Source organism: Cyprinus carpio, chromosome B19 (assembly GCF_018340385.1).
Source record: "Cyprinus carpio isolate SPL01 chromosome B19, ASM1834038v1, whole genome shotgun sequence".
Lineage (NCBI taxonomy): Eukaryota > Metazoa > Chordata > Actinopteri > Cypriniformes > Cyprinidae > Cyprinus > Cyprinus carpio.
Window position 1 is genome coordinate 726,363 of NC_056615.1, and position 27,931 is coordinate 754,293.

The 27,931-nt window shown below is 40.3% G+C and overlaps 2 protein-coding genes across 2 annotated transcripts; one reads left to right on the plus strand and one right to left on the minus strand.

Annotated features, from left to right (window-relative positions):
• The first annotated feature begins 706 nt into the window (after window positions 1–706).
• LOC109113604 lies at window positions 707–22,705 on the plus strand. The gene is made up of 8 exons (XM_042745619.1): window positions 707–852; window positions 3,869–4,117; window positions 4,443–4,721; window positions 21,005–21,049; window positions 21,771–21,887; window positions 21,996–22,046; window positions 22,204–22,235; window positions 22,454–22,705. The coding sequence occupies exons 1-8, from the start codon at window positions 708–710 to the stop codon at window positions 22,556–22,558; spliced, it is 1,023 nt and encodes a 340-aa protein (XP_042601553.1). The 5' UTR covers window position 707; the 3' UTR covers window positions 22,559–22,705.
• Window positions 22,706–22,958: 253 nt separating this feature from the next.
• On the minus strand, window positions 22,959–27,548 carry LOC122140773. Its single transcript, XM_042745706.1, has 5 exons — window positions 27,050–27,548; window positions 26,175–26,528; window positions 25,486–25,602; window positions 24,380–24,432; window positions 22,959–24,080 (listed from the first exon to the last, which is right to left on the minus strand). The coding sequence occupies exons 1-5, from the start codon at window positions 27,078–27,080 to the stop codon at window positions 23,973–23,975; spliced, it is 663 nt and encodes a 220-aa protein (XP_042601640.1). The 5' UTR covers window positions 27,081–27,548; the 3' UTR covers window positions 22,959–23,972.
• Between the last annotated feature and the right edge of the window lie 383 nt (window positions 27,549–27,931).

Here is a 27,931-nt window from a genome sequence, read left to right on the forward strand (position 1 = left end):
TTGCTCTTTTGTTGATTTTGATTGCTTCCATTGTCCTCATTTGTAAGTAGCTTTGGATAAAAGCGTCTGCTAAATCACTAAATGTAAATGTACTGAATATGATTGCATTTCAGTAGAAACACATCACTAAAACATAGTACTATACAATATCTTTTAAAAAAGGAAACCTGTGTGAACTTGATACATCAGGGTAAAGAACATCACAGTGACGCCAGATGATTACAAGCATTGCAAATATGGTATGTACCTGAGAAAAGATGCTACAAGAATTTCTTTTTTTTTAATTTATTTTTTCATTAACAGTTGTTTTGATATTTTATATCTAATGCAAAGACATTAATTTTAAGCTGAGGCTTACAAAACATCTTGTTCATGTCTTTGCAGCTTCAGTAGAAGAGAAAGATATAGATATAAGAGATATTCTAATATACTTGATTTTTCCAGAGCTCTTGACTCAATTCACGCAATTCATGACAACATTCCTTCCACACACACACACACACACACACACACACACACACACACACACACACACACACTCTTACACACAGATTCTCTAACTCACACACACACACACACACACACACACACACACACACACACACACACACACACACACACACACACACACACACTCTCTAACTCTCTCTCTCTCTCTCTCTCTCTCTCTCTCTCTCTCTCTCTCTCTCTCTCTCTGACACACACACATGAGAAGGAATCAGGATCAAGTGGAAAGAGAGTCACAGTCTAGTCAGTCATATGAACACAGGACTGGTTTATTCACCATGAGAAACCTTATTCTAACCTGGACATTTCTCTTTATTTTACATCTGACCAAAGAGGACACTTCAGGTAAAACAAATGACTGAATCTAAATCCATTTCTTATTTTTTTGCTCAACTGCTTCGCTGTTAATGTCAGTTGATCTTTATGTTAGAAATGCAGCAGAATAAGCTGTTGTCTTTGATGATCTCAGTACTTATATATTCATAAAATCTGCAATGGAACAGTGTCATCTGATGTGTTATCGTTTATGAGCATATGAAGTATGATGCACTTTCATATTTTATTAAATCCTTAAATAATAAAGCTACTGTATTAAAGAAGCTTTCACCATTACTGAGACATTAAAAAGGCAGTTCAACACAAAACTGATCACTCTGTCAGCATTTATTCATCAAACCTGTATGACTTTCTTCTGCTGAACCAATGTTTAGTTTTTGCCCTTTAATGAAAGTATAAAGGGTCTAAAAAAACTGAGAATCACCATTGCCATGACACTCTAAATACATTTTAAAAGACTTTTGGTTACACTTTATTTGTACTTTTGATTTTATTAAGGTGTCCTCGTTACAGTGTAATTATACGTCTAAGTACTGAGTAATATTAATTAACTACATGTACTTTATGGTTGGGGTTAGGATTAGGGTTACTTGCATGTAATTATGCATAATTTATTGTTATTATAATAGTAAATACTTTTGAAATCTTCTGCTCTCACCCTCTCAGTTTGAAATAGAAACAATCCAAATTTAGCTGAGATAGGACTACGTTTAGGGTGTGCTCAACAAAGTTGAAATTGTTAATATAGTCTTAATGACAATAACAGCACGTAATTGATAATTATACAAAACCATTAGTAAACAGTAAATTATTTTAAAAATGAGAACACAGAACAATGTTGTTAGTCTGGCGCCGATAGCTTTGTGGATGTTGCGCTTCAGGGGCCGGTTGCACCAGCTGTATGTAAGTTACAACTTAGCCTAGTTTTTACAGGTTTTGGCTGTAAGTTGGATCTTATTTACTTCTTATTAATTTTTGGTTGTTTTTTTACTGTTATTTGAAGTGTAACTCTTCTTATTTACTACTTAATTACGGAAGCGTCTGGTCAGGAGTAACAGTTGGAATAAAATAGCAGACTGAGTGAACTGCATCAATATACTCTTCTTTTACCCGACAACCTGCAATCCTTTAGGCATATACAGTATGATGCTAACATTTACACTCACGTACATATTAAGAGAGAGAACAATATGTGAATAAAGGTACTTTGTTTCTTTTCTAGCGCGTCTTCAACACCCATCTACAGTGTGCGCTTCGGTCCGTGTTGCGCATGTCAGATGAAATAATAAATAAATGGCATTTCTTACGGTTTTTTTTTCCTTTCAATATTTATTGATCCCTATTTATTTATTTCCCTATTTAGATTAAAAATAGCATATAGACTGTTATTAATATATAATTTTTAATAGAAACTTGTTTCTACCGTAAGTATACGTGAGGCAAAAGAAGTTGTATAAATGTATTAATTAATATTCATAGCATTTAAACAAGTTCTGCTCATGTATTTGAAGATTTCTATTGGATGATTTAGGGTAAATGTCATATTATGCGATTATGCATTACTTTACGGAGAGTGGATGAACTACAACCTACGTCCTGCCTTACGAACAACTGGTGCAACCAAATAATGTATAGCTTTAGTTACAAACTAGCTAGTAGTTACTAAGCCTCTAGTGTGGACTTAACGTTCTAATTTAAGAAAGAACTTACGAAAGGCTGGTGCAACCCTACCAAGGTGTCCCGCGTTCGAGTCCCAGCTTGCAGACCTAGGAACGAACACTCGTAATGAAGAAGTTACAAGTGTTCTGCAATTGCCGTGACATGTTGCCAAGCATGCAAACCCATACTCAGAATTTGTGTTCTGTTTTTAACCCATCCAAACACATGCACAAACTGGAGCAGTTGGGGGATTGTGTCTAGCTCAAGGGTCTCACCTCAGTCGTGGTATTGAGGGTGGAAGAGAGCGCTGGTCATTCACTCCCCCCACCAACAATCCCTGCTGAGACTCGAACCATTAGGCCACAACTGCCCCTCATCTCTGACATCAGAATCATTCAACATTTTATCAGTGAACAAAAACTTTGACACCTTAAAATAAAGTGTTACCAGACTTTTTAATTAATTCTGTTTTTCCCCTTTGGATATTAAGTATAACCTCTTTAATTATAACTGTTTCAAGCATTGCAGAATTCTCTGCTCATTAATATGTTTGAACCACAGGGTCCAAAACAACACTGGAAAAAAAACCATACTGTAATTCAGTATGTATTCAGTATTCAATATTCAAAATGACAGAATTTTCATTTCTATGTGAACTCTTTAATCTAAATGCATGACATTTAATATTTAATAACAGGCAGGCATGTTAGTGTATGATGAGAGACATAAAACAGCAAGTCTGTCTGACCAGTTTACCTAAATTCCTAATCCAAAATATCCTATTAAAAAATATAAAACTGGTATCAGTTATATATATATATATATATATATATATATATAAACTTCCATTTCAAACAGAGTCACAGGAACATAGCCACTGTCCACACACTTCCTTCTGATAAGGTATAAATAGGAGCAGACTCAGGAAGTCCAGTCAGCCTCAGCTCTGAATGTGTGTTCATATCAAAGTGAGTCAGCTGTTCCTTTACAGAACAACATCCTTTGCTTTCTATAGCAATAAGGTGTTTTAGATTGTTTCTCATGTTGCAATCAATAAAGCCATTTCTCATTTATCATAACAAAATATTTCAAATACTATACTAAGCTACCTAAAATTTGCAAAGAAAAGATGTGTGTTATTTGGTGCTCGCCCATAATTTGTTGTTATGAAGGTGTTATAATGAGTCTGTTTTGGTGGATTGTGAGGTGTAGAGTGCAAGTAAAAAGAGCCCACTTCATATTAATTTCTCACCTCATGTAAACCCATGGCCACAGGACAGTTTAAGGAAAGCAATGCATTAAGGGCTGATGTTACATTTAAATGTAAAATGTGAGCCTATAATCTCTGACCTTTCACCTTTCTCAGTGCAAAAGCTGAGTGCCCCAGAAAAGCATTTTCTTGTGCTGATGTGTTCTGACGCTTCATATGTTAACTGGAGCCATGGGCTGGAAAGGATGATCGCCTCTAGACAAAGAAAGCAGGTGTCTTACCTGGACCAAAGCAAACACCAGCTGCTTGAAGATGGCCAGCTCTCCATTAAAGACCTGCAGGAATCAGACGCAGGAGAATATTACTGCAACCATCAGCTAGTGGCAGATATCACTGTGCTCAAAGGTATTTTAGTCGTGGCACATCTTTCCAAACTCATACTATTTTCTTTCTTCTGTGGGAATACAAAAGACACAATTTTGAAAGCATACTGTGAGCACAGGTTGCGAAGACCCAAAAAGGACAAAAAAGCACCATGAGGGTAGCACAAATGAAGTTAATGTGAATCATGCAATATATTTCAGTCAGCAGAAGACAAACACTTGAGCGACATTTACACTGTACACAAACCTGCATGCATTCATTTCTTTTCTTCTTATTTTGTATGTGTTCTTAAGACTTCTTTTCTTCTTACATTAGCTTTCTTGAATTAATCTTTCTTTCTTTCCAGGTCATAACTTTACAGTTCCTGAGGGCACAACTGTTTATCTTCCATGTAAGACATCTAATAAAATGAAGCAGAGATGGGCATTCAAACGCACTCCTCAGTCCAGAAAAGAGTTCATCTCCACGCTTTATAAAAACAGCACCATAAAGAAAGAGAGAGCTGATCCAACATTAAGATTCACTCACACCACAGATGACCTGATTATCTCAGATCTCCAGCTGCAGGACTCTGGGCTTTATCTGTGCAACAACAGAGAGATGGCTTTCCTTACGGTGACCACAGGTAGCACTGAGCACAGCATCAACACTGAATATACAATCCTTTCTATTATGATAGGAATTTTCCTAGGGTATTCCTACAGGAAATCCATGATACCATGCAATAAGAAGGCATCCCCAAAACATACAGCGGGTAAAAGTATTGAACGCATCACCATTTTTCTCAGTAACTATGATTCTAAAGGTGCTGCTGACATGAAATTTTTACCAGATGTCAATAACAACCCAAGTAATCAATAAATACAAAGAAAAGAAAACATAAGTTCAGAAATTAAGTTCTGTGGAATGACACTGGGAAAAAGTATTGAACACATGAAGAAAGGGATGTGCAAAAAGGCATGGAAAGCCAAGACACCAGCTGAAATCTATCAGTAATTAGAAAGCAATCCTGCACCTCATCAGTGAAAATTAATATTAGCTTCAGTCCCAACACCTACAGTACCTGGATGATGAAGATGAAACAATGGTGGACATTCCAGCAAGACAATGATCCCAAACACAGCCAAGGAAACTCTCAATTGGTATCAGAGAAAGAAAATAAAGCTGCTAGAATGGCCAGCCAGTCACCTGACTTGAATCCAATAGAAAATAAGTTCATAGAAGAGGCCCACAGAACCTTCAAGATTTGGGACAAATTCACACCTGAGCAATGCATGAGACTAGTTTCTCCAGACAGAAGGCGTCTTGAAGCTGGCATTACCAACAAAGGCTTTTGTATAAAGTATTTCAATACATTTCAATAGTTCAATACTTTTTCCTTGTGTTGTTTCATTTTATTATGTATAACTTAATTTCTAAGGTTTTTTTGTTTTGTTTTATTTGAATGAATGCATTACTTGGGTTATTAGCGACATCTGGTGAAAATTTCATGTCAACAGCACCATATATTTACTGAGAAAAATAGTGGTGTGTTCAATACTTATTTCACCCGCTGTATTTGAACACTTAAGTTAACTTAAATGTCTGAATCCCATTGCATTATTAGTGGAATACAATATCTTGTTTAGTCATGGAACTCTAGATGCTGCTGACTGGTTGTTAATGCAGTCGGCAAACAATGACATCATCATGACATGGCAAGAGCTGATGCTTAACTTTTAAATCCTTTGGTTCTGTGTTTGCTTTAAGTCTTGAAACCCTCAGAAATTCTGCATTCATTCATGAGGAAATAGCTTAATGCAAGCTGCAACCGTTAGCTAGTGCAAGGAGATAAAGAGAGATGTGACTCATTGAAGTCAAGTTGTGCCGCTGCATACTGAATCATTTGTAGAGGTTTGATTGTGCTTGATGGAAGTCCAGCCAAAAGAGCATTGCAGTAGTCCAGCCTAGAAATGACTAAGACCTGGACAACAAGTTGTGCAGCATGCTCCATTAGAAAGGGCCTGATCTTTCTGATGTTGTTCAATGCAAACCTGCAAGATTGAGCAGTCTTCGCAATGTGGTCTTTGAAGGTCAGTTGATCATAAAATCTTACACCAAGATTTCTGACCAAAGTTGATGGGGAAATTGTAGAATAACCTAGCTGGATGGAGAAATCATGCTGTAGAGTTGGAGTGGCAGGGAAGACATAAAACTCATTTTTTGACAGGTTGAGCTGTAGGTGATATTCTTTCATCCAGGCCGAGATGTCCGCCAGGCAGCCTGAGATCCATGCAGCTACCGTTCAGTCATCCATGTCAAGTCAAGTCATCTTTATTTATATAGCGCTTTAAACAAAAAAGATTGCGTCAAAGCAACTGAACAACATTAATTAGGAAAAGTGTCAGTAATGCAAAATGACAGTTAAAGGCAGTTCATCATTGAATTCAGTGATGTCATCATGCAGCTCAGTTCGGTTTAAATGGTATCTTTGCAATAATTTGCAATCAAGTCAACGATATCGCTGTAAATGAAGTGTCCCCAACTAAGCAAGCCAGAGGCGACAGCGGCAAGGAACCAAAACTCCATCAGTGACTTAATGGAGAAAAAAACCTTGGGAGAAACCAGGCTCAGTTGGGGGGCCAGTTCTCCTCTGACCAGACGAAACCAGTAGTTCAATTCCAGGCTGCAGCAAAGTCAGATTGTGCAGAAGAATCATCTGTTTCCTGTGGTCTGCCCCGGTGGTCGTCTGAGACAAGGTCTTTACAGGGGATCTATCTCTGGGGCTCTAGTCCTGGTCTCCGCTGTCTTTCAGGGCTGTAGAGGTCCTTTCTAGGGGCTGATCCACCATCTGGGCTGGATACATACTGTATCCGGGTGACTGCAGTGACCCTCTGACTTGGATACAGACTGGATCTGGTGGCTACAGTGACCTCGGAATAAGAGAGAAACAGACTAATATGAGCGTAGATGCCATTCTTCTAATGATGTAGCAAGTACATCGGGTGTTATGGGAAGTGTTCCCGGTTCCGGTTTTCCTAATTAATGCAGCCTAAAAATCCTTTAACGGATTTGGATATTAGAAGTGTTTTAGTATGTTATGTGTAAGCCAGGTTAAAGAGATGGGTCTTTAATCTAGATTTAAACTGCAAGAGTGTGTCTGCCTCCCGAACAATGTTAGGTAGGTTATTCCAGAGTTTGGGTGCTAAATAGGAGAAGGATCTGCCGCCCGCAGTTGACTTTGATATTCTAGGTATTATCAAATTGCCAGAGTTTTGAGAACGGAGCGGACGTGGAGGACTATAATGTAACAAGAGCTCGTTCAAATACTGAGGTGCTAAACCATTCAGGGCTGTATAAGTAATAAGCAAGATTTTAAAATCTATAGGATGTTTGATAGGGAGCCAGTGCAGTGTTGACAGGACCGGGCTAATATGATCATACTTCCTGGTTCTAGTAAGTGAAAGTCGTGACATTGAAGTGAAAGTCGTGACATTTGTCAAGTATGGTAACCCATACTCGAAATTGGTGCTCTGCATTTAACCCATCCAAGTGCACACACACAGCAGTGAGAAGTGAACACACCGTGAACACACACCCGGAGCAGTGGGCAGCTATATCCAGCGCCCGGGCAGCTATATCCAGCAGTGGGCAGCTATATCCAGCGCAGTGGGCAGCTATATCCAGCGCTATATCCAGCACAATAGTCTAAGAACTCTAGCTGCTGCATTTTGGACTAACTGGAGTTTGTTTACTAAGTGTGCAGAACAACCACCCAATAGAGCATTACAATAGTCTAACCTTGAGGTCATAAACACATGGATTAACATTTCTGCATTTGACATTGAGAGCATAGGATGTAATTTAGATATATTTTTGAGATGGAAAAATTCAGTTTTACAAATGCTAGAAACGTGGCTTTCTAATGAAAGATTGCTATCAAATAGCACACCTAGGTTCCTAAGAGATGACGAAGAATTGACAGAGCAGCCATCAAGGCTTAGACAGCGTTCTAGGTCATTACATGCAGAGCTTTTAGGCCCTATAATTAACACCTCTGTTTTTTTCAGAATTTAGCAGTAAGAAATTACTTGTCATCCAGTTTTTTATATCGACTATGCATTCCGTTAGTTTTTCAAATTGGTATGTTTCGCCGGGCCATGAAGAAATATAGAGCTGAGTATCATCAGCATAACAGTGAAAGCTAACACTGTGTTTCCTGATGATATCTCCCAAGGGTAACATGTAAAGCGTGAAGAGTAACGGCCCTAGTACTGAGACTTGCGGTACTCCATACTGCACTTGTGATCAATATGATACCTCTTCATTCACTGCTACGAATTGATGGCGGTCATATAAGTAAGATTAACTAAAGTGAAAACTAAAGTGAAGAAACCTTTCCCGTCTCCAATCTCATTATCTGCAGTCACACATTTGTGCAAACACCTTCCTCACCTAGATACAAAAATAGATCAAAATAATAATAAGAAGATTCATCTACTTTTCATTGTTTTTGGAAGAAAACCTGTTTTAAGGAATAAGCCATAATTTACCTCAGAAGAACAGTGCGATCTGACACATCTTTCTTTCTTTCTTCAGCGGAGAATACCATTTCTGTAATTTATTATTTTTACATAATTGTGATTTTACTAATTGTGCTTTTTTTAATTTACTTTTCATTAGATTTTCAAAAGAACACACACATACAAAATAAATAAATAAATAAATAAAAATCAATCAAACCTAAACAAAAAAAAAATTTGTCAGCACTACTTGCATAGAAGATGAATACTTTAGATGACATAGTAATACCCAAGATATGGATACTTCACAATTCTAAGGAGATACATCTACATCTCACTACCTAAGGAGATACATCTACATCTCACTACCTAAGGAGATACATCTATAATCTCACTACCTAAAACAGGTCACCAATAGATTTTACAGCTCTTTGCCAGGCCTGTACCATTCTTGGTTTAGCTTTATTAAATCTAGCTAATCGTAACTATTTGTTGCATATTCAGTAACCACAGTCTTGAGATGTCTGCCTTAGTGTCCCACCAAAGTGCAAGTATTGGTTTCTTTGTAGCAGTGAAACTCGGAAAAAGAATCCTTTTGTCCACTGTGCCAAGGTTCAAAGAAGAGACATCATTCAGAAAGCACAGGCAAGAATCCGGAGTGATCTTACGGTCAATCAGTTCTCCCAAGTTTAAGGGGAATATAAGTTGATTTTTAATTTCATGGCATCAACACAACTCAAAAAAGTTGGGACAAGGCCATGTTTACCACTGTGAGGCATCCCCTCTTCTTTTTATAACAGTCTGCAAAATTTTGGGGACTGAGGAGATAAGTTGCTCAAGTTTAGGAATAGGAATGTTGTCCCATTCTTGTCTAATACAGGCTTCTAGTTGCTCAACTGTCTTAGGTCTTCTTTGTCACATCTTCCTCTTTATGATGCGCCAAATGTTTTCTATGGGTGAAAGATCTGGACTGCAGGCTGGCCATTTCAGTACCCGGATCCTTCTGCTACGCAGCCATGATGTTGTAATTGATGTAGTATGTGGTCTGGCATTGTCATGTTGGAAAATGCAAGGTCTTCCCTGAAAGAGACGACGTCTGGACAGGACAGGACCGCGCCCAGCCCCCTGTCCGATGCGTCGGTCCATAACAAAAAAGGGAGAGAAGGAGTGGTCCGCCACACAGGGCAGCCTTAACTCGGGTAAAGGCCTGTTGGCACTGCTCTGTCCATTGGACCGTATCTGGTACCTTCTTTTTGTGAGGTTACTCAGCGGGCTGGTGAGGTCCGAATAACCAGGAATAAACCTCCTATAATATCCCGAGAGGGCTGGTGAGTACCTCACCTCCTTTTTGGTCTTGGGTCTGGGGCAGGTCGCAATCACTGCCGTCTTGTCAATTTGGGGACCTGCCTGTGACCCAAGTGGAAGCCCAGATACCTTACCTCCACCCGCCCAACCGCGCACTTCTTCGGGTTGGCCGTTAGCCCCGCCCGTCTCAGCGCCCCGAGGACAGCCCTCACATGCTCCATATGCCGCTGCCAGTCCCCACTATAGATGATGATATCATCCAGGTAGGCTGCGGCATATGCAGCATGGGGTCGCAGCACTCGATCCATGAGACGCTGAAACGTAGCGGGGGCCCAGAACAAGCCGAACGGAAGCGTCACAAATTGGTGTAATCCAAACGGCATGGTGAAGGGTGTTTTTTCTTTGGACATGGGAGATAAGGGGATCTGCCAATATCCTTTTGTTAAGTCCAATGTCAAGTAAAAACGAGCCATTCCTAACCGATCGAGCAACTCGTCAATCCGCGGCATTGGATAAGCATCAAATTTTGACACTGCGTTCACCCTGCGATAGTCCACACAAAACCACACCGAGCCGTCCGTTTTAGGCACCAAAACTATCGGGCTCGCCCAATCAGTGTGGGACTCCTCGATTACTCCCATCCCCAGCATCGCCTCTAATTCTGTCTGAACCACATTTTTCTTGTGTTCAGGTAATCTATATGGCCGGCTGCGAACCACCACGCCCAGCTCCGTCTCAATATGGTGCTGAATCAAATTAGTTCGACCAGGTAGGGGTGAAAACACGTCTGCAAATTCGGATTGTAAATGCCCAATGTCAGGGAGCTGCGAGGGCGAGAGGTGATCCCCTCCCGGGGCCAGGGCGAGGGATTTTTAATGACCGCCTCTGGCCCGAGATCTTCCTCTCCGCTCACCGCCATCGCTAGCAACACTGACTCCTCTTCGCTCCATTTTTTTAGGAGGTTGAGGTGGTAAATTTGCCGCGAGTCGCCTCTATCTGTTCGTACTACTTCATAATTGAGATCTGATTGAGAAATGAGCACTTTATCTCCCGGTGCAAATTCTCGGAGCTTAGTTCCCCTGTTATACAGCTGGCTTTGTCTGCCCTGGCCCTGAAGCAAATTCTCCATAGAGAGCCGCCAAAGTGTATGGAGTTTTGCTCTCAGGTCCATGACATATTGAATTTCGTTCTTGCTATCCGAACGTCCGTCCTCCCAAGTTTCTTTTAGGACGTCTAGCAACCCACGGGGCTGGCGTCTGTAAAGAAGCTCGCAAGGGGGAAAACACCGTGGAGGCTTGGGGGACATCGCGCACAGCGAATAAGAGGTGTTCTAGCCATCTGTCCCAATTTTTTGCATCTTCTTGTACGAATTTACGAATCATTGTTTTCAACGTGCGATTAAATCGTTTGACCAGTCCGTCCGTTTGTGGGTGATAGACGCTGGTACGTACCGCTTTAATGCCCAACAATTCGTATAATTCGCTTAACGTGCGTGACATAAACACGGTGCCCTGGTCTGTGAGAATCTCTTTTGGGATTCCCACGCGGGAGATTAAACAAAACAGGGCGTCCGCCACACTCTTTGCTGAGATGTTGCAGAGCGCCACTGCCTCTGGATATCGTGTTGCGTAATCCACTATGACTAACGCAAAACGATGTCCCCGTGCTGATGGTTCTAATGGCCCGATGAGGTCCATACCAATTCGTTCGAAGAGGACCTGCACTAGAGGAAGAGGGCACAATGGCACTTATGGGGTGGCCGGTGGGTTCACCAACTGACATTCCCGACAAGACGCGCACCATCTGCGCACATTCTCGTGAATGCCCGGCCAAAAAAATCGGGTCATTAGATGATTTAATGTCACTGTCATACCTAAATCCCCTGCCATTGGATTACAATGCGCCGTCTGGAAAAGCATTTCCCGACGGCTCAGAGGTACTAATAATTGGTTAGCAGTTGGTTCCCCTGAAACCTCCCCACTGGGTCCTGGCACAGATTCTCCCACCTGAGTGCTCGCCCCGCCCTCCGGCCATCTATTCTTCCCAGAGGCATCCACTGTTAAACACCCCAATAATTGTTTGAAAGCTGGTCAATTGGTTCCCAAGATTAGTGGATGCCAGAGGCGCAGACTAACGGCCACCTCCACATAATGCTTTTGTTCCCTAAATTTGATGGCTATGGCTTTTACGGGGTATTACACTATATCCCCGTGCACACACCTCACCTTAACCATGCGGCCCGTATCCAATGCCCCGGATTGTATCAGGCTTTGATGGATGGAGGTCTGGTTACAACCTGAATCCACCAAAGCCTGATATGTACCCACCTTAATACTCACGGGTATTTGGTACAACCCGGCTTGATCGGGGGCAGGCTGCTGATTGTCCGGGATCTGGACCAACGTCCCCACCTCCATGACCGGGCACCGATCCACAAAATGGCCCGGCCGGGCGGCCCTCGGTGGCCCCGCAAATCGGGTCCTGGGATAAGGGACAGATTTTGAGGAAGGGGAAGAGAGAGGGGGGGGTGGAAGAGAAAGAGATAGATGGAAGGGGTTCACCGACCCCGGAACACGCCGCCAGTTGGATGGCCAGATCCAGCGACGCCGGCCGGTGGCACTGGACCCACTGGGCAGTTCTCTTTGGGAGTCGCGAGATGAACTGCTCCAGTACCACTTTGTTGATGATGGTCTCGGCGTCGCTTCCTCCGGCCAACAGCCATTTGCGGCACGAGCCAGCCCGCTTCAGTCAGTTCCAATGACCGGAAGTGTTGACGGTGTTGCTCGGGGCTGAGGCCAACCCTTTGGAGCACTGCTCTTTTTAAGTCTGCATATACCAGGAGGTTCTGGACGGGCAGTTGTTGAGCAGCCTTCTGGGCCTCCCCCGACAGCAGCGGGATCACCCGCACCGTCCAGCTGTCTGTCGGCCACCCACACGCCTCGGCCGTCCTCTCAAACAGGTCGAGAAATGCTTCTGGATCATTTGTTGGCCCCATCTTCATAAGAGGCATGTGAGCGGCGGGGCTGGAACTGGGGGAAGCCAACCTCATCCGAACCTCCCGGTCCAGCAAGCTCCGGAACAGCTCGCGGTCCTCCTGCTGGACCTGCATCATTGCCTGAAACCGATGTTCGTGGTCAGCCCGCAAGTCCAGCAAGGCTTGATGGTGTTCCTGATGCAGGCCCGCGAGCGATGGTCCTGACGGAGTTTGCATGGCGGTGTCGTTCTCATTCCTACCCGGGTTTCAGCACCAGTGTGATAATGTTCTTGTGTAGGAGAAGGAAGAAGACCAGGGTCGGCGTTTCTGAGGCTCGTGGGAATTTATTAGTCAAAAAAAATTAAACAAAGTCGCGCCACATGCGCATACGTTTAAATCAAACCACTGCTGGGCAATTCACAGTCTTGCTTTTCGCTTGCTTGCTTGCTTGCTTGAGTCCCCACAAGTCCTCAGCTCTCTCTCTGCCCTCGCTGGTTTACGGCTGGCTTAAATACCGCTTCCCCATGCCAATCACTGCAATAAGAACCAGGTGTTACTCGTTTTTCACTTGACCCGCTTACCACCGCTTGTCTCTTCACTCTCTCTCCCGTCACAGACCTCGCTGAACCACGCCTCCCCTGCCACAATATGTTGTTCTAGAACTTGGATATACCTTTCAGCATTGATGGTGCCTTTCCAGATGTGTAAGATGGCCATGCCACACGCACTCATGCAACCCCGTACCATCAGAGATGCAGGCTTCTGAACTGAGCGCTGATAACAACTTGGGTTGTCCTTGTCCTCTTTAGTCTGGATGAGATGGCGTCCCAGTTTTCCAAAAACAACTTCAAATTTTGATTCGTCTGGCCACAGAACAGTTTTCCACTTTGCCACAGTCCATTTTAAATGAGCCTTGGCCCAGAGAAAACACCTGCGCTTCTGGATCATGTTTAGATATGGCTTCTTTTTTGACCTATAGATTTTAGCCGGCAACGGCGAATGGCACAGTGGATTGTGTTCACCGACAATGTTTTTTGGAAGTATTCCTGAGCCCATGTTGTGATTTCCATTACAGTAGCATTCCTGTATGTGATGCAGTGCCGTCTAAGGGCCCGAAGATCACGGGCATCCAGTATGGTTTTCCAGCTCTGATCCTTACGCACAGAGATTGTTCCAGATTCTCTGAATCTTTGGATGATATTATGCACTGTAGATGATGATAACTTCAAACTCTTTGCAATTTTTTTCTGAGAAACTTTAACTTTACTATTTTTTGCCGCAGCATTGAGGGATTTGATGATCCTCTGCCCATCTTGACTTCTGAGAGACACTGCCACTCTGAGAGGCTCTTTTTATACCCAATCATGTTGCCAATTGACCTAATAAGTTGCAGCTGTTCCTTATAAGTACATTTAACTTTTCTGGCCTCTTATTGCTACCTGTCCTAACTTTTTGGGAATGTGTAGCTCTCATGAAATCCAAAATGAGCCAATATTTGGCATGACATTTCAAAATGTCTCACTTTCAACATTTGATATGTTATCTATATTCTATTGTGAATAAAATATAGGTTAATGAGATTTGTAAATTATTCCATTACTTTTTTACTCACAATTTGTACAGTGTCCAAACTTTTTTGGAATCGGGTTCATAGTTAAAATGCCCAGTAATATAGATTTAAATTAGGGAGAGACAACCCTCCCATCAATTTAGGACGCTGCAAAGTAGAAGACTAAATTCTAGCTCGTTTATTGTTCCATATAAATTTGAAAAATAACCAATTGGATTAGCTCAAGAAACTTAGGTGGAGGAGAAATTGGAATCATGAAAAATAAAAAATTGAGACGCGGAAGAGTGTTCATCTTAACGATAGAAATTCTTCATTGTAAAGAAATTGGGAGAGTATTCCATCGCTCTAAATCTTCTGTCACCTTTTGAGAGATTACCCTATATTTTTTGTGAGTGATTTCTGATAACTTTGCGTATGTTTTAATTCCTAAATAGAGATAACAGTGCTTACAGGAATGGATGGAGGATATTGAACATTAGTGGCAGGTGAATTTAAGCCCTATTCGGACGGGACTAGTTTTACAGGGGGTCGTTAGAGAAATCTGTGTTTCACAGACGTACTTGGTGATTTTAATCCCGTCCGAATCTGCCACGTCTGTGTTTTTCTCACACAACCTCTGTGATAATTCCAGAACAAATTACCTACTGTTTTTCAGCAAACTCAGTGATCCTCTGAGAAAACTAATCCCGTCCGAATGCAAATGTCTGTGATTGCCAGTGATATTTTATTTCACAACGCGTTTCCTTGTGTGTTTTGGCCAACGTGAATTACCGTAGATGTTCTTACCGTGCGCATGTTTGATATATTTGCTTCCCGGCAAAGAAATAATAATGATAAAAAAATAAAAATAATAAAATCAAGAGCCAGATCACGTAAACTATTAATACTGGTTATTGTAATATCAGCATCAGGTAAGATTACTCACGTTCATTTATTGCACTCAGTTACATAATGTTTTAATTACAGATGTACCTTTATCAAAATTAAACATGGGTTTAGCCTACTACAAAAAAAAAAAAACTAGTATAATTAAAAAAAGTTACAAAAAAAATACAAGTTAAACTAAAGAAACCACACGTTAACATGGTTTTTCTATACTATCTGTTGTGTATGTTGGCAGAATGAATGATACACAGCAGACAATCGAGTCGTGTTAACTCACATTGTTTTTACTCTGAACTGTTAACTTCAATACATCAGGTTAATGTATTGTTAACTATTGTTAACTTTGACCATACAGATAATGGTGGAATTTTTTTACACCCCACACGAGACTAAGTGCTTCACGGTCTATTTGTGCATAGTTACGTTCTGCTGTCGTTAGTGATCTAGATGCGAAGGCTATCGGTTTTTCAGTGCCATCTGGAAACTTGTGTGACAGCACTGCGCCAATTCCATATGGTGATGCATCGCACGCCAGTCTGATAGGCATAGATGGGTTGAAGTGTGTCAGCACTACATCAGAAGTTATGAGCCTTTTGGTCTCTTGGAAAGCTTGTTCACAGCTGTCCGACCATTTCCACTGTGTCTTTGTTTGCAACAATGCATTCAAAGGATGTAGTACAGTGGAGAGGTTTGGAAGAAATTTGTGGTAATAGTTCACAAGTCCGAGATATGATCGCAGTTGAGACACATTTTGTGGGTGTGGCGCCTTTAGCACAGCTTCAATTTTGTCTTGTGACTGTAGACCATCTTTGTCTATCACATGACCACAGTAAGAAATCTGAGACTTAAAGAACTCACATTTTTCTTTGTTGGCTCTTAGTCCATACTCACACAATCTCATCAGCACCCGTTGCAAGTTTTGGAGGTGATCTGTATCATCCTTCCCCGTTACAATGATATCGTCCAGGTAACACTGCGTTCCCGGGATACCCTGCAACACCTGGTCCATCGCTCTCTGCCACAAAGCAGGGGGCTGAGGCAATTCCAAAAAACAAGACGGTTGTACTGATAGAGCCCTTTATGTGTGTTGATGGTCAAGAATTTCTTGGATTTCTCATCCATCTCCATTTGGAGGTAAGCTTGGGCCAGGTCAATTTTTGAGAAGTGTTCTCCACCGGACAAGGATGCAGAAATGTCTTCAATGCGTGGCAGGGGATACTGTACTGCTTGAAGTGCTGGATTAATTGTCACTTTAAAATCCCCGCAAATACGCACATCTCCTGCTTTCCCTTTTTGATCACTGGGACTATGGGTGTTGCCCATTCGCTCCATTCAACCCTTGTCAGAATTCCCATTTTTTCCAAATTTTCCAGCTCTGCCTCCACCTTAGGACGAATTGCGTACAGGACTGGGCGAGCTCTTAAAGAATTTTGGAGAAGTGTTTTCTTCCAACTCCAGATTTGCTTTTATTCCCTTAAGTGTTCCTATTCCTTTCTGAAACACTGGTTCTGCATTTTCTATAATTTGCACTAGGGTCTTTTGTGTCTCTTTGTTTGTGACTTGCTGGGACACATCAAGGTTTTTTATTGTGTGCCAGTCCAGAGGTATTTTCCTCAGCCACACACGTCCGAACAATGCAGGTCCTCCATTTTCCAACACATACAAGTTCAATTGCTGCTGATTTCCTTTGTACTTCACAATTACTGGTAATTTCCCTTCCGGAGACACTTTTTCACCAGTATAGGTCTTTAATATCACTGATGTGCTTTGCAGTGGTATTTTTGAGAACAGTCGCTGGTAATCAGCTGCTGAGATGACTGATAAGGCCGATCCAGTGTCTAACTCCATTTTGAGTTTGACTCCTGACACTTCTGGTGTAAGCCAAATAACTCTTCGATCAGTCTCCTTAATACTGTACAGTTCCAAACATGAAAGATCATCTGTACCTGAACTTGTGTTTGTTTCATTTTCAGTTACTTGATGTACAGTAGCGGATTTACGTTTCACTTTGTGTGTTCTGTCTTTTTGCATCCTCTGTCTGCCCATTTTGCATACACGTTCGATGTGCCCATTTTTATGGCATTTTCTGCACTCTTTATCTTTGAACCAGCAGTCATTCGCATCATGAGACATTTTTCTGCAGCAATAACATTTCTGTTTTCTTTCTTTTTTATTTGAGAGTTTATTTGTTGCGCATTCCATTGTTTTTTGTTGCAATTCCAATGCATCTTTTGCTGCAGTCTCCATGGATATTGCTATGTTCAGTGCACGATCGAGTGTCAAGTCTTTTTTTCTGTCAACAGTCTTTTTTGTGTGCTTTCATTGTGCATTCCACACACAAGCCTGTCTCTTAATGCATCTGCCAGTCCAGCTCCAAATTGACAATGTTCTGACAATCGGCGTAGCTCAGCTATATATTCAGGAATGCTTTCTCCTTTTGCTTGGTTACGCTTATGGAATCTGAATCTTTCCGCGATTAATAGGGGTTTGGGGTTTAAATGTTCATTTAGAATGTCCACTATTTACTGAAATGTTTTATCCGCTGGCTTTTCAGGGGTTAACAAACTACGGAGCAGTCCATACGTCTTTGCTCCCATCACGCTCAGCAAAACAGCCACTTTCTTATCATCTGCAACATCATTAGCCTCACAGTATAATTCCACTCTTTCCACATAAGTTCCCCAATCTTCAGCATTACTATCAAAAGCGGTGATTGTTCCAATCATTGACATTTTTGCTCATTTGCAGTTAGCTTTACACTTTAATTGGCTTCTCTTTCTTTCATGTGACTCACGCTGTCTTTTCACGATCTCTTCCTGTTACATGTCCATTAAAGTCTTGTTGACGCGTCTGTAGTTGTTGATCCCATCTCGTCGCCAATTTTGTTGTGTATGTTGGCAGAATGAATGATACACAGCAGACAATCGAGTCGTGTTAACTCACATTGTTTTTACTCTGAACTGTTAACTTCCATTTAGTTTTTAGTATTTATTGTGTAATAATACTAATGGTAATCAATCTGAGTGACTATATGCAATGCACGCATACAGAGCGCGTGATCTCTTTGACGCCCAGATGCACAAAACAGACCCTCCCACCTCTGTAATAAACACGGAGATGTTTAGTCCCGTCCGAATAGGTACATGAAAATTGCAGACGTCATGTGGTAAGAATTGAAACTCAAACATAGTTTAGAAAACTAGTCCCATCTGAATAGGATTTTAGAGGGAGTAGTGTGGATTTATGCCAATTTATTTTATAACCTGCTAAATTCTTAAATTCATTGAACAGGGCTAACACGTGTGAGATTGATATTTTGATGTTGGAGAGGAACAAAAGAATGTCATCTGCATAAAGTGATATAGAATGTTTGGAGCCATGAACAATAATGGGATATATGGATTTGTGCTCTCTTATGGCTTGAGCAAGGGGTTCTAATGCTGATTCAAATAATAATGTTGAGAGAGGGCAGCCTTGTCGTGTGCCCCTCTGCAATGGAAAAGGTTAAGACTGACATGTGCCTGTGATAACAGAGGCCAGGGAGTGTCGTATAGGATTTGTATCATAGATAAAAATCTTGCCCACAGGTATGGCCACTCCAGCCTGTCAAAGGCCTTTTCTGCATCCAAAGAGAGCACAGCCCAGTCTTCAGTAAACCATTCTGCCATCTCCAAAATGTGAAACAATCTGCGGACATTATCTGCTGCCAAACGACCCCTAATAAAACCTGTTTGATCAAAATGAATTAATTTATCCATTACCTTATCCAATCTTAGTGCAAGAGCTCAAGCATATAATTTAATATCTCCACATATCAGTGATAATGGGGCAATAACTGGAACATTCCATGGGATCTTTTCCATCTTTTAACAGTAACGATATAAGAGCAGTCTTTTGATCTCTATGAAATGTTTTACGCTCTAGAGCATAGTTTATAGAATCTAATATTAATACTCCTACTGTGTCCCACAAGGCCAGATAGAGCTCAGGGGGATTCCATCTGAGCCCGGGGATTTCCCTTTCTGAAGAGATTTTACTGCTATCTTTAACTCCTCCAGTGTTAGGGAGTCCTCCAAAAAATCTATACCTGCCAGTTGCAATTTTGGTAAAGTAATGCTATTAAGAAAGGTTTTGCATTTATGTAAATCTACAGGATTATCAGAAGTGTATAAACTCTTATAAAAATCATAAAATACCTGATTAATTTGTTTGGGCTCTGTTACAATATATCCCTTATTATTTCTTATGGAATTTATTGAGCATTTTGTCTCATTTTCTTTCAGTTTCCACGCCAACAATTGAGAAGGTCTGTCTCCCTGAAAATAATATTTTAGTCTGGTTATATGCATGATGAACTCAGCTTTGTGCAAAGACAAAGAATTATATTCCCCCTTAAAGCAGATATAGTATTACTTCTTTGCTACTAATTGTGCTTTTCATAAACAATTTACTAATTGCCAAACTGAAATGTGTGGAAGCGAGTGAAATGTGTTGAAATATGATGGCTTTTTATTCTGCTGTAGCCTATTAATTTTTTACTAGGCTTCATAATGTCGAACGAAACAAGGATTTTTTTTTTTTTTTTTGCTATCCTATTATAAAAATGATGATGATGATGATTTGTAATATGATATATAAAGTATGATGACCAAACGGGCCATTTTCCCAGGACATGTCCTGGCCAGGATTTCTATATTGCCAAAAATATCCAGGTTTTGGGTTTGGTTTCCTGTTTTCATACTTAATGAAGGTAATGATTGTTTGACCAATAACATGCAGACATTGTACGTAATTGACCAGTCGTGGTGTGTGAGAAGATGGGATCTACAGAGAATGGTCAAAGCGATGCAAATACATGTACATATTAGTGTTCGACTTGAAGCAGCACTGAGCATACCGATCAGTGTATTACATCAAAGTACCGTGAGAGTGATTCAAAAGAACAAGGTACTTTGTCATACTACAATTGGACTGTGCAGTGCAAACAAAGCAAAAACCTGGATATTTTAGGCAATATAGAAATCCTGGCCAGGATGTGTCCTGGGAAAATGGCACGTTTGGTCACCCTAATATAAAGTAATGGGAATGTTTACACTGCACCATGATAAATGTTACATAAATATTTAGTTTAGTGCTGATGTTAAATGGGATGACTTCTGGTGCAGCAGCTTGTTTTAGATATGGCTTGTATCGTTCATTTCTTGTGTATCCTGCTTTAGGAGTGATTTCATGTATGTTATATGTGCAGAAGCATGTCTGTGGATGTTTTGGCAGGAGCAAGTCTCTGTACGTCAGCAGAAGTGTAACAGATCTATTCTGTTAACACATTAACATCATCATATCCATAGCCATGCCAATCTATTCAGAGAGCTGTGACCTTACATCTCTCCACTTTTCTGAACCATTTTCCAGTGCCACTGAATCAGCTGTGTTTTGAAGGATGAAGTTGTATCTAGGTTTAGATCATCACATCAACTGTGAACATGTTCCACTAACATATCACAATCACAGAACGTCTCAGTGCAACATATCTTCAAACCTAAAAAAGTGTCTGTGTATTATCATTGTTTAAAATAGCGCTGAAAGTATTACAATTCTGAGTATACAATATATTTTATTCTCTAGAGTCTAGACAGTGTAATGGAATAAGATTGTGTGTTTCTTTTTTACAGAATCGACTGAAATTGAAAACAGCAGTCCAGATATAAATAAATACGGTAAGTTCTATTCATTTTTCCCCTAGTTGCAAGAGAAAGTCTGTGAGCTCTTAAGTATTTTCTGTATAAATTCAACCCATATCGAATTTGAATTTAATTCTATAACTAGACAAAGAGAATCCGGTTAGACAAATATTACACAAATCTACAGGAAAAAGAGAGACGCTTAAACATCTATGCTGTAGAAAGTATGTGAACCTCTAGGATTATCAGTTTATTTAAAGAGTCTGTGGTTTAAACAGGTGAGAGGTCAGAGTTCAGCTCTCTGCACTGGCTAATGTTAGTGATGTTCATCAGATAAATGAGGAACAGTAACGTCTGTGTGGCAGGATAGCAGTGAGGAAGCTACTGCACTCTTAGAAGAACATTCCTACACGTCTAAGATTTGCCACAAGACTACAGAAACAATGTTTCATACAAAACACCAAACACTGAATTCACTAATAAGAAGCTCATCCAACCGTAAAACACTGTGAGGGCAATATAATGGTTTGGCCTAGAGCTGGAGCGGGACACATTTCTGAATCCTACACGAGAATGTCAAGCACCGGCCTGTAAAAACATCAGAGTGCACCATGGTTTTGTTTTTATTTGTTCTTAGATTTTCCCTACCATGTTATAGTACTAAACAAACAGCTGATCTCAATGTAGCTCAAAGTTAAAAAAGAAAAACTGCCACTATAGCACTGTACGGTCTGTAAACATGAAGGTGTGTGTTTAGTGACAGTGGCCGTCCTGCTGGCTTTGTGCATACTGGCGATGGTTTGTGTTGGCCTTCTGTCGGTGACGATCTGCTGGAAAAGCAGGAGAAGGAGAAGAAACATTAGAAAAGAAACAGGTGCATTGGACTTCATCTTTGGCCAAAAGACACAAACACAAACACAAAATAAAATACAAATAAATAAATAAATGATTAATTGATTGATTGATTTTTTTTTTTTTTCAGGGCCGACATACATTGCATCAGGTCTACAATTACAAAGGATGTCAAATGAAGGTGGGGTGGAATAATGTTATGCTTTGCGTTAATATCATGAGATCAGGGTATTAGTACACATGCACTGCATTGCATGCATTCAAGATTATTTCAACAGCATTATGCAGACATGGTTTCATCAAAGGTCATTTCAAACAGGCATCTTGTGTTGTTTCAGGCCCCTGGATGTTGGACACTCATGAGGATGCAGTGAGTTTCTTTCTCCACTTTATTTGATCAATGAAAATGTTTACTTGAAAATGACAACAGTTTGATGTTTCTCTAAGAAATAATGGTATTATAGTAATGATGTAAACATGGCTGGAGTAATCTATATTAGCTGTGCTAATGTGTGTGTGTGTGTGTGTGTGTGTGTGCGTGCGTGCGTGCGTGCGTGCGTGCGTGTGTGTGTGTGTGTGTGCATCCAGGGGGAAATCCAGTACGCGTCTCTGGGTGGGCAGCACTGGAAGCAGACAGACAGACAGCTGAGCAGCAGACAGCATGTCATTTACTCCACATTGACCACGTCATGAAAACAACACACTCATTTACACTGGATACATACAGTCAATATGAGTCATGTTCACTGATATGTAAACATAAACCAAATACACATAAAACACCTTACATAGAACTGAAATCACTGTCTTAGCTTTATTGTCATCCTACAAAAGCTGTATTGTATATATGAGTGATTTTGAATGATAAGTGATAGTCTATAGCAGGCATAATATAGTAATATAGCACATGTAATATACACTACCATTTAATATATATAACAATGATACTATAAACTGGTGACAGTAAATACTTTTATAAAATCTTACAAAAAAGTCTATTTTAATAAATGCTGTTTCCTTGAAATTTTTATATAAAGAATCCTGAAAACAATAAATTATGATCCTAAAAAAAATTTTTTAAAATATATTTGAAAAGAAAACAGTTATTTTAAATTGCAAAAATATTTCACATTATTTCCTGTATTTAAAGGGGTCATCAGAAGCCCATTTTCCACAAGTTGATAAGATTCTTTAGGGTCTTAAGAAACGTCTATATCATACTTTGGTTAAAGTTTCTCAGTGGTAGTGTAAAACAACACCTTTTTATCCTGTCAAAAACAGCTCTGTTCACAGCAAGCCGTTTGGGTGCATGTCCCTTTAAATGCTAATGAGCTGACTCCGCCCCTCTCTTCAGAGGACTGACGAGCTGTTCTTGCTAACGAACACATGATTAGGAAAGGCCAAAGATTGATTAAAGAAGCTTCCACTCACTTCTTCTGGAGGTGAAGCTGGATCACAAATGATCGCGTGAACAGACACATTCATGAAGATCAGGACACATTCTCTTCAGAAACAAATGTAATCCACTGCGTGTTCAGCGCTCAGATGTTAGCAGTAAATGATGACTGCTGTGTTCATCATTACATCAACAACACAACACGAGTCATTCTTTTATTCTGTGTCTTCCCCTGCACTGGACTTGACACAATGGTGGACAGATCACAGCTCACTCAGGGCGGGTCTAAGGTAAGACAGCCTTGTCAATCAACTATTGTGGGAGGGGCCTGTGCAGAACTACATCATTCTGACAGGAATCTCAGAGCAGCCTGATTTGAGAAAGGGGATTTTTTAAAAAAACCACTGGGTGGATGTTTATCATTATAGGTTGGATGTGTACACACACTTCCAACACACATTTATGTTTAAACAACATGTAAAGTGAATTTTGCATTCGATGACCCCTTTAAACCAACTAAATGTAGCCTTGGTGAACAAAACAGACTTCTTTCAAAACCTTTAAAAATCATTCCAACCCCAAACTTTTGAATGGTATTGTATAAATAATGTTTTTTTCTACAGGCTTGGAATAAGTTCAGAGTATAGATGTTGGTATAGTAGACTTCTTAAACTGTCTCTGTTAGTATGAAGCTGATTAAATGCAGTGAAATCAGGACGTGTGGTTGGTTATAGCTGCGTATGTCACGTTGACTGGAGCGGGAGGCGCGGCTCTAGACCGTCTGAGGAACCGGAGACTGGCGTACTGTACTTGTGCTGCCTGGAAAACAACAGCATCTCCCTGCATTAATGAATCAATATTAATATCACTCTCAGAGCACACAAACTACACAAACTACAGACAAACAGGAGAACAAAGGTTCCTTTCGTAGTTAGGCCACTTCTTTGTGGTATTCTTATACCTGTTTTTACGTTGATCCTGCATCATATTCTGAGTTTGTAGTTTTCTAATGCCAATGTCTTACATTTTTTTTGTGCTTATAGAATTTTAGTTATCCCATTCTTATGCTACTTTTTTGCATATATGCCATTTTTTTAAAGAATCCAAGTCCATCCCACCTTGATATTTGAGTTTTCTGACACGCAGCTGGTGCAGGAGACCCTGGAAGAACCTAAAAGAAAAACACATGTAAAATGATGCACAGCACTGTGTGGTGTAACCTGCATTTCAATCAGGTTTTTGGGGGTTCATGCTGTTTTATAGGGGTCATGAACTGTGAAATCAACATTTCTTTGATATTTTGACATATAAGAGGTTGCTGTACTATAAAAACATCCCGCAAGTTTCATAACTCAAAACTTTCTTGTTAGTCTAAAAACAGCTTATATTGAAGGCAGTCTGCCAAAGCAAAAGCTTGTGGAATGTTCTACTCTGTGATGTAATAGTGTGGATAAGCACCGCCTCCCCAGAAGAGTCACTACATCACTGCCTGTTTAGCCCCACCCACTGATTATACAGGGCTGCCTGTTTAGCCCCGCCCACTGATTATACAGGGCTGCCTGTTTAGCCCCACCCACTGATTCGCGCACATAGTGTAAATAATGCTAACAATAAACAAACTGTGGAAAAACAGTGTTTGCGTCACTGTCCTTCTGATCCCAATGTTAGAATTAACTTTATTTTTAATGAAGATCCAGAACATGTCAGTAAAACCTTGGTTCTTTGTTCACTTCATTTTACTGCGGATTCATGAACAAACAAGGCACAATTGCAGGATTTTCAGAAAGATTGAATTTGATAGATGATGCTGTGTGATTATATTAGATATAACAGTAATGTTGCAACACATGCGTAAGAAACTGTTTTAAGTATGTGATCACTATTGCTTTGTCTGTTATTACAAATAATTTGATATGATTATTTATGCATTTTTGACCTAAATCACAGCAGCCTCCATCTGTGAAGGATGTAGGCTGTCAGTCATACACAACTATTAGCCAATCACAGCAGTGGCATTTACTTCAGAGTCTACAATCCTCCACATCTATTCAAACAGAGCGTTCTGATGAGGGGTTAAAACAGGACAGAAAATAGACTATTACTTCTAAATTATGATGTTTTTTTAATGTAAAAATCTTTACATTCAGAGAACAGTACAAAAAAACAAAACAAAAACACAGGCAGTTTATGACCCCTTTAAGAGCTGGGGTTCTCTGTTTCTCACCTTGCCTGTAACAGAGCACACACACGCAGAGAATACTGCAAAACCCACACATGACACAAGCACAGACCAAGAGCGTCCTGCAGCCCACACTATCTGACGAACGCTGCTGTTCAGCATCTGAAACACAAAACCAAACCAGTGGAAAGAGCAGCAGTTTCACTGGAACAGATGAGAGTCACAGAAAACAGAGGTTACAGTCAAACCATATCCTTCAGAAACTAATCCTTCTCCATAAATAGGTCTTCTGTGGTTTTTCAGTGTTAGAAAGACAGTGAAGAAAGGTTTAGTGCACTAATAATCTTAATGACTTGTCAACAAATAAAGCATTCACAATTCAGCGCTATATTCTGACAGCTGCTGCACCTTGATGAATTGGTATTGTACTTTTTATTTTTTATAAATATGAGGTAGAATTGCTAAGTATAATTAGGAAATGTATTTCCCATTTAGCTGGAAGTCTTAATACGATGGCACTATTCCAACAGACTGCTTTGATGTTATGCACTATATCTGAACCATGCTGATGAAGGAAGAGGTCTGTTCTGGAGAAGTGATCCACTAAAACACAGAACACCTTTACAGCTCCCTGCTCTGACATCACAGCTCTCTGTGCTTCTGCCGTTTTGAAGTATAACATCATTAATATAATATAAAATCATGATGTTTAGGCTGATCTGAAGGGCACTAACCTGCAAATGTGAGTCGGACAGCAGTCCCAAAGCGCATCGTCTTTGCACTGACACCAAGAGCGCAGTAGTACAGCCCCAGATCCGACTCTCTGACCCCAGCGATCACCAGGCTGACCGAGTCAAGCCTCCTGTCTGCTTCCAGCCCAAAGTGACTTCCATTCTCATTATAGTAAGTAACTAAATCTTCTTTTTTAAGGTTTCCTCTTGCTGCAGATATGAGTAAAGTAATCTTCTCAGAGCTCAGTCGATACCATGCCATCTCAGAGCTGGAGTTCAGGAAGCAGGGCAGAGTGACATTCTGCTCCAGCCGGACGCTCATATTCACCGTGTCTGCGTGACACTGTGTGCTGATGCCTAGGAAAGACAAGATGCAGTTCTTTAAATCAGTTGTTGTAACTAGGAAACCACACACTATATATATATATATTTACATTTAGTAATTTAGCAGATGCTTCTATCCAAAGCGACAAAAGAGCAATGATATGCAAGTGTTATAACAAGTCTCAGTTAGCTTACATGGCAGTTTTTTTAAATGTATAATAAATAGAAAGTAAACAGAAAAAGAACAGAGAAAGCTAGTGTTAGATGCCTTTTTTTTTAAAGAAAACAAGCAGATAGAAAACACAGTTTTTTTGTTGTTGTTTGTTAATAATACGCCTATAATAAATAAAAAAAAATAATTAAAATTTTTATTATTAAGAAGATTTTTTTAAAAGAAAACAAATACAGTGCAAGTCTTAAAGGTTTTTTTTTTTTAATGAAAAAAAGATAAATAGATAAAATAGATTTAGAATAGAGAGTGTTATAAAGATGGAAGAGATGCGTTTTTAGCCATTTCTATATTAATAGAGCACAGTGTATGGATGTATACTCACTGACTAAAAGGATAACTTTGAAAATGCTCATGTTCCAGTCTCTTTGTCAGGTGCAGTTCATCTGCTCTGAGACGTGGGAGCAGGGGTCTTACTTATAAATGCTCCAGTTTGCTAACCCCTCGACAGGTCATGCTTTCACATATAAACCACAGTTTTGCACATTTCCACAGTTGTCATGCTGATGTTTACTGAAAAGGGAAGAATCTGTTTGCTGCAGCATAGCACCACACTTAAGTTTCATTTTTGAGGAATAAGGAAACTCAGTGTTCACACTCGCTTCCGTCACCATGAGCACATGTGCTCCAGTCTCACGATACACTGCCACACATCCATAATGCAAATGTACCACAGACATCCCATGCTTTCATACAATATTTTTGTCATTTCTGCTCACTACACATTTATATTTGGATTGTATCCAAAGCAGTTGATAATGCATCCAAGGTATGCAGTGCATGTGTGAGAAATTAACTCATGACTCTCATCTTTGATTCTACACTACAGAACACTACACTTCAAAACACTACACTACAGAAGTCTACACTACACTACAGAAGTCTATACTACAGAACACTACACTACAGAAGTCTACACTACAGAACACTACACTACAGAAGTCTACACTACAGAACTCTACACTACAGAACACTACACTACAGAAGTCTACACTACAGAAGTCTATACTACAGAACACTACACTACAGAAGTCTACACTACAGAAGTCTATACTACAGAACACTACACTACAGAAGTCTATACTACAGAACACTACACTACAGAAGTCTACACTACAGAATTCTACACTACAGAACACTACACCACAGAAGTCTACACTACAGAAGTCTACACTACAGAACACTACACTTCAAAACACTACACTAC

What these genes read in the sequence shown, in the direction of transcription:
- LOC109113604 (XM_042745619.1), top strand. Translation starts at nt 708, where the DNA reads ATGAGAAGGAATCAGGATCAAGTGGAAAGAGAGTCACAGTCTAGTCAG. An exon ending in TTTCCTTACGGTGACCACAG is followed by an intron (nt 4,722 to 21,004) that starts GTAGCACTGAGC and finishes TCTTTTTTACAG; the next exon opens with AATCGACTGAAATTGAAAAC. An exon ending in ACAAAGGATGTCAAATGAAG is followed by an intron (nt 22,047 to 22,203) that starts GTGGGGTGGAAT and finishes GTGTTGTTTCAG; the next exon opens with GCCCCTGGATGTTGGACACT.
- LOC122140773 (XM_042745706.1), bottom strand. Translation starts at nt 27,080, where the DNA reads ATGAGCATTTTCAAAGTTATCCTTTTAGTCA. An exon ending in TGTGCTCTGTTACAGGCAAG is followed by an intron (nt 24,433 to 25,485) that starts GTGAGAAACAGA and finishes TTTTTCTTTTAG; the next exon opens with GTTCTTCCAGGGTCTCCTGC. An exon ending in CAGAAAACTCAAATATCAAG is followed by an intron (nt 24,081 to 24,379) that starts GTGGGATGGACT and finishes GTTGTTTTCCAG; the next exon opens with GCAGCACAAGTACAGTACGC.